General features: G+C 45.3%; 1 protein-coding gene and 1 long non-coding RNA gene across 11 annotated transcripts; one reads left to right on the top strand and one right to left on the bottom strand.

Moving 5' to 3' along the window:
* The first annotated feature begins 382 nt into the window (after positions 1–382).
* Positions 383–2176, top strand: LOC120707933. The gene is made up of 2 exons (XM_039992994.1): positions 383–973; positions 1823–2176. The coding sequence occupies exons 1-2, from the start codon at positions 684–686 to the stop codon at positions 2037–2039; spliced, it is 507 nt and encodes a 168-aa protein (XP_039848928.1). The 5' UTR covers positions 383–683; the 3' UTR covers positions 2040–2176.
* Positions 2177–14075: 11899 nt separating this feature from the next.
* Positions 14076–19172, bottom strand: LOC120707932. 10 transcript variants are annotated; one of them, XR_005689183.1, is made up of 7 exons: positions 18567–19169; positions 18308–18489; positions 16363–16505; positions 16150–16241; positions 15377–15723; positions 14621–14722; positions 14076–14235 (listed from the first exon to the last, which is right to left on the bottom strand). It is a non-coding gene; the product is annotated as an uncharacterized LOC120707932 (long non-coding RNA). The 10 variants fall into 10 exon arrangements; XR_005689182.1 differs by having other exon boundaries at positions 16363–16482; positions 18600–19167; XR_005689177.1 differs by having other exon boundaries at positions 16363–18489; positions 18567–19170.
* Between the last annotated feature and the right edge of the window lie 318 nt (positions 19173–19490).

Raw genomic sequence — 19490 nt, 5'->3', positions numbered from 1 at the left:
CAACGGAAGCAGTACTCGCAGGTCTCGGCCCCTTGAACCTTTGCCGCTCTAATCTCCGCATGACTTGCGGGCAGGTCTCGAGCGCTTTGCCCTTGAACCACTGGGAAAAGCCGCTCCAAGAGAACACGCCTGGCAGCAGGTGCTCACCGTACGCCCGTACCCCGACCTGCAACTATCATCGGCCGCGAACAAGGAGCATCCTGTGGCGGGAGAGAGATCCGGTGCAGTAACTGCACGTGCAGTTGTGCCGCTGACACGTGGGCCCCACGGCGCATGGGTCCACACGTCAGCGGCACAACTGCACCGAATCCTCGTCCCCTGTGGCGCGTCGTGCCAAGCCGGCCGGCAGTCGGCAGATGCACGGCGTGTTAGGCGGCGGTTAACCTACGCGCGCGTCGGCATCGTCCCGAACGCGCGCGCGCCGTCCGGGCCCGCCCGTTTCCTTTCCTGTGCGGCCGAGTGCGCCGGCGCGGCGGCCGGTGGCTCGGCGCTTCCCGCGCCCGCATCAGGAGAGCGAGGGCGACCCAACCAGCGAGCGCCACCCACGCGTCCCGCGCCTTCTTTTATACCCGCCCCCGCCTCCTCCGCTCCACCCTCCCGCCCGACACCACCATTGCCGTAGCCTCCGCCCGAAACAGCCGCGGCCGACGCGCGCCCGCTGGCCTGACCCCGACCCCCCGCGCATGCGGCGGGACGCCGTCGCCGCCGCGCCCGCGGCGGCCGGCGCCTCGCCGCCGGTCGCCGCCGCCGTGCTCCCGACGGGCGCGGTGGTCATCGACGTCGAGGGGGCGCCGGTGGCGGCGGCGGCGCCCCCTGGGGTGGGGTGCCGGATCTGCCAACTCGGACCCGAGGATGGCGGCGGGTCGGCGGCGCCAGGGTCCGAGGTGATCCGGCTCGGCTGTTGCTGCAAGGACGAGCTCGGCGCCGCGCACCGGCAATGCGCCGAGGCGTGGTTCAGGATCAAGGGCGATAGGTATCTCTCGGCTCTCGCTCTCTCCTTTCCCGGCCCCGTGTTGCCTGCTTGTTCCGGCATGTATCATTCGATTAGATTACGTAATGCGGGATAGGTGTTTGTTGTAATTCCCCGGTGATATCCTGGCAGTTGCGCGTGCTAATGATCTGCAGGTTTGCATTGGAGTCATCGTTCACATGCTTGTTCCGAATGGTTCTAGGATCATAGAGATTTTCTGGAGGAAGAGCTCTATACTTCATATGTATCCGCTGGGACAAAGCTTGACATAGTTCGACCATGAATTCAACGATGCTGCTATCTTACTGTAGTAATACTGGACATGCCTTGCATGCTATCACATTGTCTGCCACTTTGACCGTCCAAGCTGATTCAATGTGGAGTCGACATGGAGCCCGTATTCTAAAAATGTTTAGTGTCCAATTGCATATCTCAAGCAAACGCAACATTGAACACCAAAGATTGGCATCCTTTGTTTTGGGGAAAGCGTCGATGGCAGAGATAAAGCAAAGAACTATTCGTGCCCAGATGTTGGACTTCTGCTTTTCAGCATTTCTGTCGGTGATCTGTGACTGCCTGTCTATCTGTCTTAACTCTTAAGCTTTTGCTTTTTTTTTTCACCCTCGCGTGAGTTGCTTTCCGTTCCGTTTGAACATCAGGGCTTCCGACACTGTTACAGAGCCAACGATTTAGTCTGGTTTAGCAAGGTTTACTTTCTATTAGCAACTAGCAGCACTTACCTTTGCTTATAATCTTTGTTTACTTTAACAACAATCTCATGATAGTTTGCTGCACGACCTCTGGCACTTGTGTCAAATAACTATGAACTTAAAACCTTCAATTACTATGCAGGCGCTGCGAAATATGTGGTTCAGATGCCAAAAACATTACCGGGTTGGAAGTGAAAAAATTCATGGAGCAATGGCATGGCCGAAGAAGGGCAAACATCCAAACAACAGAGGAGAGGGAAAGCCATTGTTGGAGACAGCAGCCCTTCTGTAATTTTCTGTTAGCAAGCTTACTGATTATTTTCATGCTACCCTGGTTTCTCCGTGTAAATTTGTTCTGATTTTTGCGGGCACTATTGGGTCATGTGGATTCACAGCTTGTCAACCTGGCTACCATCCAAAGGATGGATCGTGTAGATATTTGTAGGCAGAACCACAGCACAGCTCCTGAAATATATATATTTCAAAATTTTCCATATGATACCTTTTCTATTTGATTATTTTTCCTGGATGCTTAACCAACTCAAGACTACATTGACTTGGACGCTTGAGGACATGAACTTATAAATTAAAATGAAGTGCATGATAATGGTTATTGAGAGAACCATTCTGGTAGTACCAGACTATCTATGCAGTACTCCAGAGGAACTCTCTTTCTCACTAACATGTGGGCCCCACTGCACTCGGGCCAATACGACGGCGGGTGAGCCCCTTGCAGTACTCCAGAGGGGCTCTCCCTCACTAACGTGTGGCCCCATTGCACCTGGGCCCATACGTCAGCGGGTGAGCCCATCCCATTTTGAAAGCAGTCGACACGTGGAGACTCATCCCATTTTGAAAGCATGGCACAGATGACACGCGTTGCGTAATCAAGCGCAAGCATCCACAATGTGTGCTGAGCTTTAGTGCATCAAACGTCTTATCACCGATAATGTTTGATCTGAATTTTTTTTAATTCTAATTGGAGAATCGGTTAGGAAGTACTCGAAATTTAAGATTTGATTTCAAATGAACTGTGATGCATCTAGAGGTTAGACTTGAGAGTGATCAATGATAGGATTAGAATTACGTAATCGAATTTGAATCTAATTCAAACCCAAATCTGGGACGCAAAACTCCTAGAAACAAAAATACACATGAGTTCATTAAGCATATTTTAATTAAATTTGTAAAGGTCTTAATTTGGGTTGGAATCTGTTCACTTAACTGGGAGCAACCTATATTTGCTTTAAGTTATAGAAAGTTCAAAACATTAGTTAATTCTGCTACCCTTGTAACTGAGCTAAAAATGCAAAATACAGAGTGCTACAATTTGTTCCATATTTATCCAAAAAAAATCCGCCTTTACAGATAGACAAAATTCTTGCATGATACATCAAACTACTTGAAGGGTCGCAAAATTAGAAGCCAGTTAAGTTACTTAGAGATTCTTTGTTTCCTAGGCAGACCATATAATCCAACATAAATATGCTGGATTGTATAATTCAGATTATAATATAAAATAAGCATACCTTAACCAGCTTAAATGTGTTAAACTATGTAATTGAGATTATAATCTAAAATAAGCGTGTCTTAAACAGATTTAAAAAAAATCTTGAGAAGATCATAATTTTTAGTGTTTGTTGTCCGTGAGATTATATAATTTAAAGGACAAATAATCTGAAACAAACGTGCCTTAGTTTATGTTAACGTCGGCCACGCATAGAGAAGAAAATTCTTGTTTAGTGTCAACTTGTCGGAATCGAATGCGCAAGGATTTAGAGCCAAATATTCAGCACGCAAAATCAAGAACAAAGATATGGGGCACCGAATCGATGAAATAAGAGTATGGCAAGTATTTCCACTGTATTACTCGTCTCTCTTCAATACTAAAATATTACTTGTTATAATTAGAGGTGCTCTAACAGATTATCAATACAATATTTAATATTAAAAGATTTTTTGTAATCATTAAAACACACCTTCCTCTTACCTAAAAGAAGGAGAAGGAGATTCATCTCTCCATCCTATCCTTCGATGATTGAGTTTTGGTAGTCTAACTCAGCAACCATTACAACAACGCAAAAATGATTATTGATTTTGGAGGGAAAGAGAGCTTTTTGGGGAGGAGATGTGAATAATCTACCGGAGATAGGGATGCAAGTCCCACTGTTTTGGGGTCATTGCGTCGACCCAAAATTTGATAAAATGAATTAGAATGGCATGCTACATAATTAATTTGGAAGAGAAAAAATGAACTAAAATGACAAACCCAAAAACATCAATGGGTATCCACTTGCATCCCTAACATGAGATGCTTTAAAAAACTGCACTTTTAGTGATTGAAGATGCTCCAGTAGATTTCCAATCTTATAACCAAAACATACCCCCACTCACTAAATGAAGGGAATTTATCCCTCTAACCTGTCCTTGGTGATTAGATTTTTGATAGTTTGCTACAAAAATCATCAAATACGCAAAATTAGTTATTGGTTGTGAAGAAAGAAATTTTTAAGATATGAAATATGATTAATTTGTTGGAGATGCTCTTTTACATCCTATACACTCAAAGTTGCAATATATTATCCATTATGACAGATAAATGGCACAACACATGCATAGAGATAAAAGTTCCTAGAATATTTGTAAATTATTTATTTGATAAAATGACTAACAATTAATCAAAAAATCAATTTCCAATGATTGGGGGTAAAATGGATGGCTCACGTCGCTCGATCGGACGGCTGATAAGTGAGGAGGTACCTAGAGGTACCCAAAAGAGAGGTACCTAGTATGCACCTGGTGCATACTAAATGGTGGGCCAGTATGCACCAGGTACCTCCTTTTCTTGTGGGGCCTGCACAAAAAATAATAAGAGGGGTAATTGCCATTCCGGGATTAATTTTTTATATCAGGGGTAAAGTAGTCAATCTATATTGATTGAGATAATGTTTTGGTAGTATAGTTTGATTGAATGTTTGATCTAATATAGTTCGAGCCCACTAAGGTTGATCCATAGCCCGGCCCTAGGGTTCTGGCGGTTGATCCATAGGCCGGCCCTAGGGTTCGTGGCGGACCTAGGGTTCCTGCCATCGAAGGGGGCGCCGTCCGGTGAGGGAGGTTGCGGCCATGGCGTCGTCAAGCTCACGCTCGTCACGGTGGTCCACGTCATCTTCCAGAGGAAGAGGATGCGGGGGCACGGAGAGGTTCACGGCGCCGGTGCCGTACCGAGTAGGTCCGTATGACTACTCCCAGGCGGTGAAGTGCCCCTGCAATAGGAAGGCACCGTGCTGGACATCATGGAGCGACGACAACCCCGGCCGGAGGTACTACAGATGTCCTTCAGGATTGGTAAGCCTTTCTTTTCGTTTTCCCCTAGGTTTTGATCTGATCTGCGATTGATTTTCTGATTTGCTATGCAATTTGAGTGTAGAAGCCCGGGGATTGCGGCTATTATGTGTTGATTGATCATCAGGCCACCCAGAATGAGCATATTTTGTTGTGTGATCATTGTGATGTTGTTTGGCGGTTGAGGAAGGAGAAAGCAGAGGAGGAGGAGCAGGTTCAGAGGGTTCAGGAGGAAAATGGAGAGCTTAGGCAGATGATAGTGCTACTAGAAAAGGAGAAGGATGAATTGAAGAACAAGATGGAAGTAAAGGAGCAACTGGAGACCAAGGAGAACAACTACTTCAGTTGGTTTAGTAGGTGCTTTGTAGTTTTTTCTTTGTTAGGACTATTGTTTGTTCTGATGTATTCGACAATGTGACTTGTTCTGTTAGAGCATGGGGTTTTGGTGTAACCGTTGGCTCAGCTTGCAGCTATTTCAAAGCAAAAAGAACTGGTTTGCAAATTGCAGTGGAAAATATCAGTTCATAGCATCAAATATGTACATCAAAAGGTAGATGTCCTCATCATGCATGCAGATTTCTTTCTAGAATTCATGGTGCCATGCTAGATCATGACACGTTGCACAGGTGACACTGGTGATACCAAGAGATAGACCCACAGATCCTTGTTGCTGTGCTTGTTGCTGCATTCCCAGAATTCATCGTTACCCGTGGTAGTGCATCATGATAGCTCTCACCGGTGAGACCATTGAGATCACCAGACAAATAATGAGTAAACGTCCATTGAACATGTCCGGTCATCACCGGACGGATTTGTGCATGGTAATAACAGTTGCACTATCAGCTGAACTGATGCTTTGAATTGATGCTTCTCGTTGCTACACCGGAGAGACCGTTGCTACCAACGGCAAACGATTCAGGTATGTTCGGTGACGAACAGTCCGGTGAAAACGTCCGGTGAAGACCGGTCGAAATTGTGCGTGGTAAAAACAGTTGGAACCGCATATCTGCCAAGTCCGTAAAATTGTCTGGCCCTTACAGAATGGTGTGTTGGAACAATTCGACTTGTAACATAACATAGTTCTAAAGACCAAGCTGCCTGTTTTTCTGAACTTATTTGTTTGCAATAAAAAGCAAACTCCTTCGGTGGCTAGGTGGTTTGTGATGTTTGGGACATGTAATGAGCAGCAAAACTCACTTATAGCCATAGCATGTGAGTACTTTAACTAACAATGCTTAATGGATACGCTGTAATGCCACTGTTTCTTTGCATCAGCTGCTGTGACTTGTTGTTGCATTCCTAGAATTCATGGTGCCATCGCAGTGGATCATGATAGCCTGCACCGGGGAGACCGTTGATGTCACCGGATAGAGACTCAGGTATGTCCGGTGCCGTCCCGTCCGGTGGGAATGTCCTGTGTTCACCGGTCAAAATTGTGCGTGATAAAAACAGTTGGAACAACATATCTGCCAAGTCCATAAAATTGTCTGGCCCTTTATTGAATGGTGAGGTGGAACAACTAGACATGTAACATAACTTAGTTTTGAAGACCAAGCTGCCTGTTTTTCTAAACCTATTTGTGTGCAATAATAAGGCAATTAATTCGGTGCCTAGTTGGCGTCCGGAGCACCAAAACTCACTTATAGCCATAGTATGCGAAAACTTTAATATCCAGTCCCTAACGGAAAAAACTATAATGCGAGTCTTACTTTGAAGCCACTGTGCTTGTTGTTGCAATCCTAGAATTCATGGTGCCATGGCAGTGGATCATGATAGCTTGCACCGGAGAGACCGCCGGGATCAGCGGATAGAGACTCAGGTATGTCTGGTGACGCAAAGTCCGGTGATCATTCCGGTAATCACCGGTCAATTGTGTGAATGATAAAAACAATGACAACCGCACATCTGCTAAGTCCATGAAAATGATCTGGGCCGATGGTGGAAAACTAGACTTACAATGGAACTTAGTTCTGAAAAGCAAATTGTAACAGAATAAACAAAACATGAGGCGCTAATACAAGAGTAGTCACATTGTTGAGTACTTGATGACAAACAACAATCATAACAAAGAAAAACCACAGTTGAGTTGGTCTTCTGCTTCAGCTCAAGATGCGACGGCCTGCACGACGAGGAAGCTATATCCTAATTATGAGACCCGAGCCAGCGGAAGCCGTCATCGCAGAGGCTCCTGATTCTGCATTCCTCGCTGCAGAAGTAGGACCATTCGAGCCATCCTTCGTGGCCGGCTGGCGCGCCGCACCAGCCCGGGACCCATCCCCAGCGCGGGGACGCGCACTGGTGATCGTCGGCGCGAGGCAGTGGCCCAGGCACGGGGGCCGGCTGATGAAAGTCGGGCCACACGTACATCCAGAGCGTGTCGTAGGCGTGCACGCTTGGACGCGAAACCCTGCGGTTGTTGCAGACGGTGAGCGCCTGGTCGTAATGCGCCACCTCCTCCAGGAGCTGCTTGGCACGGACGTCGGCCTCTGTTCCACTGTTTGCTCGCCACAGGATCACGGCGACCATGTACGTTGCCGGCTTGTGGCCGCTGCGTGTAGCCTATTCTAGGTCGTCCAGTGGCGCATGCAGAGCCCCGCCATGCTGTCGGAAGAACACCCTCATCCCCTGGATGAAGCGCGCCTCCAGGTTGCCCGCGGCGTAAGTGTTCGCGATCAGTCGCTCGTGAGTCTCTACGTCGTCCGTCTGCTGCAGCGCCCGGCTCAGGTTGAGGCTGCGGCGAACCAGGGCCACGCTGCACACCTTGTCTCGCACGAGCGCGCATGTCCCACAGAGGCGACAAAGATCCGCCATGGGAGAGCTCGATGATGCCGCGACGCGGGCGGCCACCTCGACGAGCATCTCTTCTGGAAGCACGGGGAGGGATCTCGTAGGCGCCATAGGCCGCCCGGCGACGAGAGTGGGTTGTCGATGACAATGGTGGCGGAAAGAGGGCGAGGGTGGGATGGAGAAGGCGAACAGGCGTAGTCCGAACATTTTGGAAACTGTCGTCGGCGAGGGCCACCCCACTAATTGCCCTATAACGCGACGAGAACAGGCGCAGTTAGCCGCAATCAGAACCGTCGTCGTTTAGCGCCGTGACGGTTCAGTTCTGGACGCGTCCTTCAGAACCGTCGTCTAACGCCGTGACGGTTCAGTTCCGGACGCGTCGTTTGCGATTCCCGAGGCGCGTTTGCCTAGTCGCTCGACAATTAAGAGGTGTCCTCTCCACCCATCGAAAGACTCTCTCTCTCTCTCGCACCCATGGCTGGCCCTCGCCCTCGCTCTCGGTCCCGCTCCCGCTCCCGCTCTCCTGAACCGGTTGGTGCTCTGGTTCCTGCAGTGCCTCTGTCAACCTCCATGGCTGCCCCATCACCGACGGATCCATCATCCACCACAGCTGCCCCATCCCCGATGCCTCCGTCAACCTCCACGGCTGCTCGGTTGCCGACGCCTGCACCACCATCCTCCCTGGCGTTCGTCGATCTGCCGTCTCCTGCTCCTGCATGGTGCGCGAACGAAGATGACTGCAAGGACACCGGAGGAGGAGGCGATGGACGATGTCGTCGCCTGGAGGACGTCTGCGGAGATTGCAGCAACAATGGTTGGCCGCCGGCGCCGAAGGCCACGCCGAGCAGTTCGTGGGGTGAGTGGCCGAAATCTCTGGAGAGGAAGCGCTGGCTCCCACGCTGAACGATCCACCTCCGACGAGTCATTATTGGGTGCCATTCGAGAGGGAGTTGCTAGACACGATGGTAACTTGTGATGCGTCGGTGGTGGCGCGCTTTCTCGAACAAATCAAAGGCAGCCCCCCCCCACAACGTGGCATGATCGTTGGATTGGACACCGATTGGAAAAAGCTCGACGGCGGCAACTTCACGACGGCACTCTTGCAGTTGTGCGTCGGATCACGTGTCCTTGTGTTTCAGGTCCTCTATGCCACCGGTGGCGACCTCCCAGCAGTCCTGAAGAGCTTCCTGACAGAGGAGGAGCACATCTTCACGGGTGCACACATCGGTAACGACGTGTACCGGCTACAGGACGATTTTGGCATCACAATAAGCCATCCAGTTGACCTCCAATTGGCAGTCCCCGAAGCCGATCCAAGTTACGAGTACCTCGGCGGACCTCATCCTGTGTACAAAGTAAGGCGTTCATCGGTCGAGAAGATCGCATCAGAGGTACTGCGCCTACCTCGTCTCAGCAAGCCGATCGTCGACCACGATAGATGGGACGCATGCTATTTGCGACCATCTCAGGTGGAGTACGCCGCCGTAGACGCGTACTGTTGGTATTTTGCAACGTCACGAATAAAATCCGCAAGTGCACGTATACCACTGTAGCTTTCACCCAAGAGTATTCCAGGGCATCGTATCCAGTGAGGAACGTGAGTACACTATCTACAAGTTCAGGCTCATCCAAGGACACACACGTCGGTGTGGAGAAGACAGAAGAGAGGACTTTCTATATCTAGAATCTATGCCTAGAAGAAGAGATCACGTCGCTGTTATACTTCGAGCTAAAGGTATCGACCGACTTATGCAAACCGGTAGTTCCAATATGTGCTCTATCTGATATCCGAACGTGGAGGATTACTAAAAGGCTCGAACATGGCTGTCACCACCTGCCGGCTACCTCTACAAACCGTGGGACTATCAGACAACTGAGTGGTATAGTCCAGCCTAGACACCACGTCTACGCCTTTCCCTACAAACCTTAGCCTTGGCCAAGACTACCGTTTTCTATCCGGGGTCTTAAGTTAAGATCAAATGCTACTCGCTATCATACACATCAACTAATATAAGGCAGAGATGATAACTTATGATCTAAACTCTAATTCCAAATAAACAAACAAAGAAAGTCTCGAACACTTACAACCGAATAAGCATCCGTCGAGGTACAAGCGGAGAAGAGTGCCGACAGACCCGTCACTTCCCCGACTCCTCACTCTCCTCCTCTTCTTCTACACCTCCTAGTCTACCTAAGCATCTAGGATGAAGGCCTCAAGCTCCAAGGGAGAAAGGTGAGTTGAGAGGGTGTGATGTGTGTGTGTCCATTCCTCTACCCCCCTCCCCTTGTATTTATAGGAGGGAGCCACGGGCTGAAGCACCTGGAACCGACTTAAGCAACCAGCAGAGAGGCGCCAGGTGTCGAAGCTGAGGCGGTGGGGTCCATGGGCCTGGTCGGACGACCAGTAGGTCGGTCGGCCTGCCAGGTGGGGCAACCGCCCTTAGCTTCGTCCAGCAGGCTGTCCTGGGCCTCCTTGTCTTAACCCAGCTGGGCTTGGCCTGACTTGAGTGGTCTAAACTGGGTTCTTGGGCTACACTTGGTCCATTTGAGCCTGAATCGGTGCTCTGATAATTTCTGCGATTTATGTCGGGCCAAAGTGTACTTGAAACATGCAAAATTAATTCAAAACCACCTGCACACATTCTCAAGCACCATATGTGGAATTTGTTAATAAATGAACCATATGCTAATATTTATTCCACTTTGTGATTCCCTTTTGTGCAGGAGTTGACGGTCAAAATTGGTCTTTAATGACCGTCAACAAGATCCCCCACACTTGGCCCTTTGCTCGTCCCGAGTAAAGGTCGGGACTAAGGTTGTGACACCCTAGGTGTTTAATTAGCTAAACCAGGGTCATTAGTACCAAATCATGCATCCTTAACCAAGAAACGTTGAAATAGATGCGTATGTATGTGTGTCTATGGGTATATGTGAATAGGTCAGAAACTTTAAATAACTTTTAACCCAATGCAAGTATGCATATGAAATTGAATAGGCATCTCACTAAAGTTATGATAAATCAAATGCTAGTTGAGGTCAAAGGGAGAAAATAAAATTTTGCACATGAAATGACGAGTCATCCAAATCACAGTTTTCGAATATCTTTCAAATTTTGAACAAATATGCTTTGAAAATAATTTCTAAAACATAGCTCCAATGAACTTTTGCCTGAAACTAAGGTGGTAGGGTTTCAAATGATGAAAAACTTTTATGTTCAAAGTTTTTTTCAAGTTGCTATACAACAGTCGAAGGAAAATTTAAATGTAAACTTGAATAAGGCAATATTTTAAATTTGCAAGAGTTTAAAATTAACTTTTAAGGTAGGCTTCAAATGAGTTTGTGCCTGAAACAAAAGTTCTAGGGTTTTGAATTTTGAACAAGTTTCGTATTCAAAAAATTTCGAACTTCCATTGAAAATTTTGAGAAAAAAAATAAAGTCAACTCTCTCCCCCCTTTCCCTCCTTTCCCCTCCTCTTCTTCACTGCCAAGGCAGAGCTTCAAAGCGGAGCAGAGCAGCAGCGCTGCACGGCCGCCTGCGCCACCAGGCCTGCACCTCCGCCTGGCCGCGCCTGCTGCCGCTTGCTGCGCCGCAGCCCGGCCATGAGTGCCTCCCCGCACGCCCCTACATGCCACAAGAGCCGGACAAGCGCTCGGCGACGCGCACTCGACGCCGCCTGCCGTCAATGCCGCTGACCGGCCACTACCCCGCGCCCTCGCCCCACCTCGCCCCAGGCCCTTTCACTTCGTGGAGAAGCCTCGCCCCTTCCCTCTCCCCCTCTGGCTCCCAAGAAAACCCGAGCCGAAGCCCTGTTCGTCGCCCAGAATGGCGCCGCCGCCCTACCCTGTCCACGCGGAGCTGCCCATTCCGCCCCTCCTCGACCCAAATCGACTCACCTACGAGCTCCCCCACCTCCCACCGGTGCTCGACGACCCGACCTCCACCGCCCAAAGCCTCCGGAGCGCCGCCGCCGCCATGTCCGCCCGCCTGCCGCCCCTGCTCGCCATGGCCAGAGCGCCGCCGCCGCCACGTCCGCCCGCCTGCCGCCCCTGCTCGCCTTCGCGCACACCGAGACCACCTACAGGTTCCCCTTGAGCCCCTGGTGCTAATCCCCCACTTCCCCCTCGCCGCTGGCGAGCGACCTCGCTGGATTTCGGCCCCCAAGGTCCGCCCCTCCCCTGTTAAGTCCGGCGGGGACCTATTTGCGAGTCCCCAAAACTTTCCAGGGGTATATATGAGAGAGTCGGTTTTGTTTTTCTTTTTTTCCAAAAACAGCGAACTTGTAAAATCGATATAAATTCGTATAAAAATCGGAAAAAATACAAACTCAACTGTTCTGGAATCCTTACAACTAGATCTACAACTTTTGTTACATGCACTTTTTATTTTGCTCAATATTTTTTGCTCTATTTAAAATACAAAGAAAATGTAGCTTTTATTGTATCTCAAGTTGTATCCACTGAATGTCTACTATTTTTGGTCAGTATGTTGCATGTTAGAAGGTTAGCCTTGTATAAAAGTTTGGTGGCTAGTTGACACTCCTAGCTATAGGTTTTATTTAGGACTTGATGTATGCCTAGGATAAATAGTTTTATTTATCCAAGTTGTTATATGATTCATGGGTTCAAACTTTTACAGTTTCCCAGTTTCTACAAAAAAAAGTTTGAGAATTTTTAGTTAACCCCAACTGGACCAAATGATTTTTGGTAAGGAGAAATACATTAAATCAAGGAAAATAGTTCCTATGCCTGGAAAAACATGATATTTTGACCATAGGTCTATTATATTCACCTAATCACTCTGTAACAATTTGCGGCTTAGTATCTCAGTACAATGGTCTGTATAAATTAATTTTGATCTATGCCACTATAGTTTGCTTTATTTCTCATGCCTTGTGTAAAGCTTAGTGAAATCTATGCCTTGTGTAATGCTTAGTGAAATTTAAAATTTTTACAGCAGCTTCATAATAGGATCATCAACACTCAATTTACGTTTCATTAGCAATAGTATCATGGTTTCGCTTGTACAATTTAATCTTGATTCTAGTAGTAGCAGCTTACGCTATTTTTAATTATTAATCTGCTTGATGAAAATGTCTAAAATTTTTGACAGTATGTTTGTGTCTAAGCAAAGTACTCTGGATAAAAAATCTCATCACTGGAGACTATCTTTAGCAATAGTTATGAATAATCCATGTTTGTTCTTGAAAAATAGCTTTTATGAAAAGGCAAAACCCTCACTTAATGTGAAATAGTTAATCTAGACTAGTAGAGATGCACGTGCCATAGGCACGTGTTTAAAGTCAAATTATATAAAAATAATTTAATTGCATCGAACAACTAATAAAAATCTCATTAATAAATAACAAAGTTTCATTGCCGACCGGACCGAAAGAACACATTGAGTTGACCTTCTCAAATTTATAGCTTGAAGCAACGGTACTCTCTAGCATTGACGTGACCCGGAATCCTCCACCAGCTATCATTAAGAGAGACACTTGTAACTTGAAACCATATTATCAAGTAAGATATCCAATTAACATCGACAGCTCAAATGAGCTCTGCCATACAGGGGCTCAGGCCATTTAATTTAAGTTGTTTTGGCAACTATCTTGGAACTTACAAAGAAACCAACAGTATAAGGAAAGTCGACATGAGTAAACTACACTGAGTGAACTGAAAATACAGCATAATTTTTGTTCCAAGTTTTTTCATGTGTTATGTATGTTCAGGGGAACGACAGCAATCTATGCTGGTTATTACCAGCAAAACAATTGTTTACTAAACTGTACAAAACCAAGAAGCTAAGCTACCATTTTAATCAGCATCCTTGATAATCGTACATCAAACAAAAGCGCTTAATATTTGCATAACCAGAAATAGAGCATGGAAAGAAGATAGAATTGCATGTACAGGGAAGGTCTGAAAAATTCAAGATAGGAGCATTTTCAAAGTTTGAAGTTAGTCTAATGTAGACAGCTTGATCTAATGTTAATTTTATTTCACTCATGTTCCACATAAATTTTCAAGGATAAAGAGCAGAAGGTGAACACAGCGCCCCTCCTCAAATCATGTAAATTAATATGGGGCTTAAGGCTAACAATCAGATTGGATCAAACAGCTTGAGGGAAAAAGCAGCTCGGATCAAACTCCAGCAAGAGCAATACCAGTTCCTGCAAGCAGGAACAACAATGCAATTCAGATACAGATAAATTAGATGATGGGTTATTGATACATGCATGAAGCATAGCATCAGTTTAAGTGTGACATGCCTAAGGCAAGGTAAAAGTGGAGTTCTGAAGAAGAGAACAGATGACACGATGACCACCACACGTTTGAGAGAGTTGGTAACCGAATGGGTCACAGGAGATTACTCTAGCCAATAAACTGTATGAAACCTGCCAAGAAACCCGGTTCAAAAAAAACCTGCCAAGAAACAAATAGAAACTTTATTATAGGTAATCCTATGTGGAATAAAATTCACTGTAAAACCAATAGAAGCTTATGCAGAGAAACCTTATACCTTGAAGGCTCAAAATGTAAACTATTCAACATAACTGAAGATAGCATCATATTTGAATTAGAGAGCCTGACCACAGCAGTAAAGCAGTGGACATTGGACAAAACAGGACCACATATATATTATCAGCTAGCAAAATTCCTTTAATCAATTAGCATAAACTCACACCAGACATATATTTGAGTAAAATATTCTTAACCCAACCTAGAATAAAATAATACTATACGACAGATTTTTTCCAAGCATATGTGTACACCAATAAAATGGTTGATTAAGAAGCATGGTATGTACCTTGACTCGTCTTTGGTTAGACAGGCACAATGACCATAAGGACTTCTTGGAAACAAATCATGTATGCAGATTGAGCTCGAACTGAAGCGCTCATGTAGCATCCTGGAACAAAAATAGCATGTTGTTACTGCCATATGAGTGCAAAAATAGAATATAGAATTGGAATCATGAAATACATTGATGGGTTCTACTATTGATGAGTAGCAAATATATCCTCGTGCATCCCATATACACGATGGTTAGTTAGGATAGCTTAACCGAATTATCATCAGCCACGGGTTTAACAAAATTAGTTTAGGAGGATAGGGACAAGCATGAAATAGACAGAAGAACATTGCTGGTAATAAGGTCTATAGGATATATCTGTTTCCTCCAATAAACTAATTCCTCCTAGCATTGCTGCTAATCGGATCCAATTTTCATATCTTTGTATGTAACACCCATTTAAGTTTGGATCGTGGAGTATATAAGCATGGGAAAACTTTCAACAAAACAGATAACACCCAAACACTAATCCATTACTTTATTTCCTTATCTCAATCCTGATTAAAGGATAAATATTGTCTGTTCAGGGTTTCATTATCTACTAACTGTGCACAGAGAAGATGTGTTCACTATTACAATATAAACCTCTCAACATTCAGGCAATCTCTCAATATACGGATTTATGTTGCTAATTCAGATACTGACATATCTTCAAAATATAAAAAGAGGTTAGCATAGATAGATATGCAAATAGAACCTCCTAAAATGTACCTGGTACAATCGACCCTGGAGATCGAGGGATATACTTCATATTGAGCAAAGCATCTTACTGGTTATTGTAATCGAATCAGGAGTGCAATATCAATAGCACTAATAAGAGATTTGGCACTGAACAACACTTTTCGTTATTTCTACTCATCAAATGTATCAAGATTCAGGTAATTTGCTTGCAAAACTTAATCTGAATCAGGATTTGCTTGCAATTACTGCAGATGCTTCCTTAGCAGTTCACCATACCACGTCTACAGCTTCAGCTTCCGGATTGAGGTCTCTCGACTTTTTTCCTTACTGAACGATGTGAAGTCATTTAGCTTTCAGAAAGATAAAAGCCTAAAACTCTACAAGCAGCAAAGATGCGAGTTAGAAACCTAAAACCAGAAGTTTCTCTTGCCTTTAATTTGATGATTGCTGGATAGGTGAATCCAAATGATAATTATGAAACAAGATCAATTACCCACCTGCTCAACCATTTGCTAGTACATTAAAAAAAACATTTGCTAGTAGAATGAACATGGATTTTGGTTACAACAAGTTGCATAAATGAAGAGCAAATAGCAAAGCGGTGGTGTGGGCTAATTTTGTTTTCTGGAGAACAAGCTGCCTACAACAAATATGGTAATGTACTAATTTCATTTCAAGGGAATCGGCGACATTTAGTACACTAAAAAAAATTACAGATTGAATCACAGTTGATCAAATCACAATAACTTGCACATGGAGAATGGCAAATCTATTGTTGAAAACTTGAAAACCATTAACATTACCCGTGTTTATCTAGGTCCCTGAAACTTGATGTATCTTCTGGGTTGAAACAGGGATAAGGTTTTGTGGAGTCCTCTGGATCTCTAATAGTATTCTGTGGAACATAATCAAAATTTGAAAATGATCTCCATATCGTAACATGCAACATAAACTGTGCCAACAACAAAACAAGTGCAACTGCACATCTCGTAACATTGAGACATCAAGTTTCCTACCTTAATTTAATAAGGCACCATCCACACATGGTAGAATTTCCAGCAGCTACTCCTTTGACAATCCAAGCTTTTTAGCCTAAAACATGCCATCATAGAGTGGTAGTGCGGGCTCCATAATCTCTGCTCATGTGCAGCAATGGTAGCTGAAATTTAGAGCATAATATCATAGTTGGGTGAAGCACATGATACAATTCTAGACAGAGAACAATTGGTCCTACTCAGCCATCATGAGCAATGATGAAACTTAGGCAAGGCTAATAATTATCAAACTATGATTTAAATGCTGGTACTCAAATTTAGTCGCATAGCATTAATATCGTTCCAAATCATATTATTACTAAATAACTAAGCTTACCCATGGGATTGAAATGGAAACCCAAAAAATTGATGACGATACGATATCTATGTCTAATTTTTTGCAAGTACACTCCATAAAAAAAGGTGGTTCCCAAAAATAAACATATATGTAATATCCAATGTATTAAAAAGGAAAATTTGGTTCTCAGTTTCAAGTGGCAGACATTTAGAGTTGTGTTTCTCGGACCATAACCAAGTTTTACAGACAGCTTGTAAGCCAAATTAAAAAGAATTAATGAAGATGCTTTGGCCTCTTAAAATTGTTTTTTCTCTTTTGTAGTCTAGGAGCATGCAAGAACTTATCTTAGTTTAGATAAGATTTATTATATATAAATCCATGCTATCTCAGGAAACATCATGATTGGAATATATTGAGCTAAATATATATAATCTAATACTATACTGAATATCTAAATATAATATAATGGTAAGATTATATTTCTGAAGAGTGTAAAGCATATCTAGCCTCTATATTCCCCCAATAGGAACCATTCAGAAACCACCAACCACATTTTGAGCACTCTTGTCATCTAACCACTAACAAGAGACCTCAGAGAACCCTGCAGGCACACAACAATTATCATAGGCACCCAAGAGTCTAGACATTCAGAGACCATGTGATAGAGCCTTTTAAAATTGAACCTGCTTTACAAAATGACCAGTTTTCATATTTCAAGGATAATTACTCTCACTGGATGTTTCGGCTTATTCGAAAATACTGAGCAGCATCATACCTGTAGAAGCACCTCATTATTTCTCTTGATGTACTTCTAGAATGTAGCCTACATATGGTGTATATATGCAATATCCTCGACATGTAACAATACACTCATAAAAAATATCATGGAAAAAAGAATAAATACAAGACAGAGCAACAATGTCATGAACATAGTCATGATTCTTAAGCAAGTTTTGGTTCAGGTACCATCAATATAACTATTTTGACCATGTAATCATTTTATTTCTTTCTGTGAAAAGCTACGTACTAATGTTCACAACCATAAGCTAAAAAGTTGCCTGTGTACTACTTTTGATCTTTATAACTTCTATTTCTATACATGGGAGGAAACCGACATTTTGCTAAACAAGTACTACTTCCAACAAGGTAAACATATGTAATATCTCTACACATGAATCTATAATTATCAACCACCAGAGGAGCCTGCTTGGCATTTAAAAATTACCGAGAAGAATAGCAGCAACTAAAGCTTGATAATCACTGCTCACATGAATCAATCACCAAAGCACATGATACTTAATACGCTTGATAATCATAGTGGACAGAAAGCTGTTGCTTTCAAAGTATGCAAACAAGAGCAAACATCGACAGGATACTAAATAAGCTTGATAAGGTTATGTTGAGCACTTCTGAAAAAAGAATCCGAAGAAAAAGATGATCCTATCTGAATGAAAGTTTCTTTTTTAACCATCGTTTGCATATAAAATATGATGATTTGTTCTTTTCACTTCACGTGTGCCACTATAGTGTACATGTAAATTGGTATTGATTTGTTTTTTTCACTTCACGCCTGCTGGAAATTATCTGTGTACACAATACAATGGGAGAGAGACTGGGAGAGGCTAATACCTTTTTGAGCCGAAGGTGGCCTGCAGCAGCGAGACGTAGGAAAGGAGCAGGTTGAGCGCGTCGGGGTGGACGCTCGCGGTTGCAGAGAGCTTCTCAGCGAGGCGGCCCTCTGATGGGCACGGTGTGGCGGAGGATCTCCGGGAGCACGTTGGGGGAGGGTGGCGCCGACGCCGCGCCGGATACTGAAGCGGGTGCGGAGTGCTTCTCAGCGAGGCGGCCCACAGAGGTCTTTGACTCATGGAGTTGGTACGCGTCTTACTTGGCGGCGGCGAATTTGGAGCGTCATGCGTACCTGGTGGCCAGCTTCGCCTCCACGCGACGAAATCGAGCGCCGGACCGCTGCTTGAGCTCCTTGCATATGGGGAGGGGTAGCCGCGGCATGGCGATGCGGATCCGGAACCTCCGCCATCCCTGTACCATCCCGAACCTCCACCGGTCCGCCCCTCCAGAAGTTCCTCGCGGCGCTTCGTCGGCCGCGGGGCATGTTCCCTGCGCCGTGCCGCCGCCTCGCCCTCCGCCCCTCTAATGGTGCACGGCTCCCTGCGCTGGCCCGACCATCCGCCCCTCCACCGGCGTGCTGCACCTCACTTCGCCGGCCGCGCCAGTGCGGCCTCGCCAGACGCCATCCGCCCCTCACCGGCGTCCCTGCTCCGCCTCATCATCCCACCCGGCCTCCCCTCGCCCTCGCAGTGCAGATGGGGAGGTGTAGGGGCGTCGAGGATCGGGAGGAGAATGGAAGCGGTGGATTGCTTCCAAATTGAATTGACTAAATTGGCTGATTTCACGGAGGGTTGGGAGGCTGTGTCGAGCGGGTACGCAAGCGGGTATGCGCGAGGAGGTGAGAAAAAACAGCGATGTTTGGTGGAATCTTTCTCGTTCCGCAGGTTTTTTCGGTCTGCCAGAGGTTTCGTCAAACAAAATGCCTGACGTGTGGGCAGTTAGGAGGTGGGATGTGAGGAGAGTGGGTAGGTTATTGTGGGTGGAAAAATGTTTCAATTCTTTCAACTTTTACAGTATAGATAGATAAAACTCTATAAACGATTGTCCAAGCAGATGTAAATGAAATGTTTTACAACTTTATAGTGAAGTAAATAATAAATTATTATCGTCACACAACTCATATATGTGCATTTCATATAGATACGACTACTCTCGCTGACGGTACGTACGAGCTGGTGCCGGA

This window comes from Panicum virgatum, chromosome 5K (assembly GCF_016808335.1).
Source record: "Panicum virgatum strain AP13 chromosome 5K, P.virgatum_v5, whole genome shotgun sequence".
Lineage (NCBI taxonomy): Eukaryota > Viridiplantae > Streptophyta > Magnoliopsida > Poales > Poaceae > Panicum > Panicum virgatum.
Note: the sequence above shows the minus strand (reverse complement) of the source record. Positions and strands in the feature narration are given on the sequence as shown.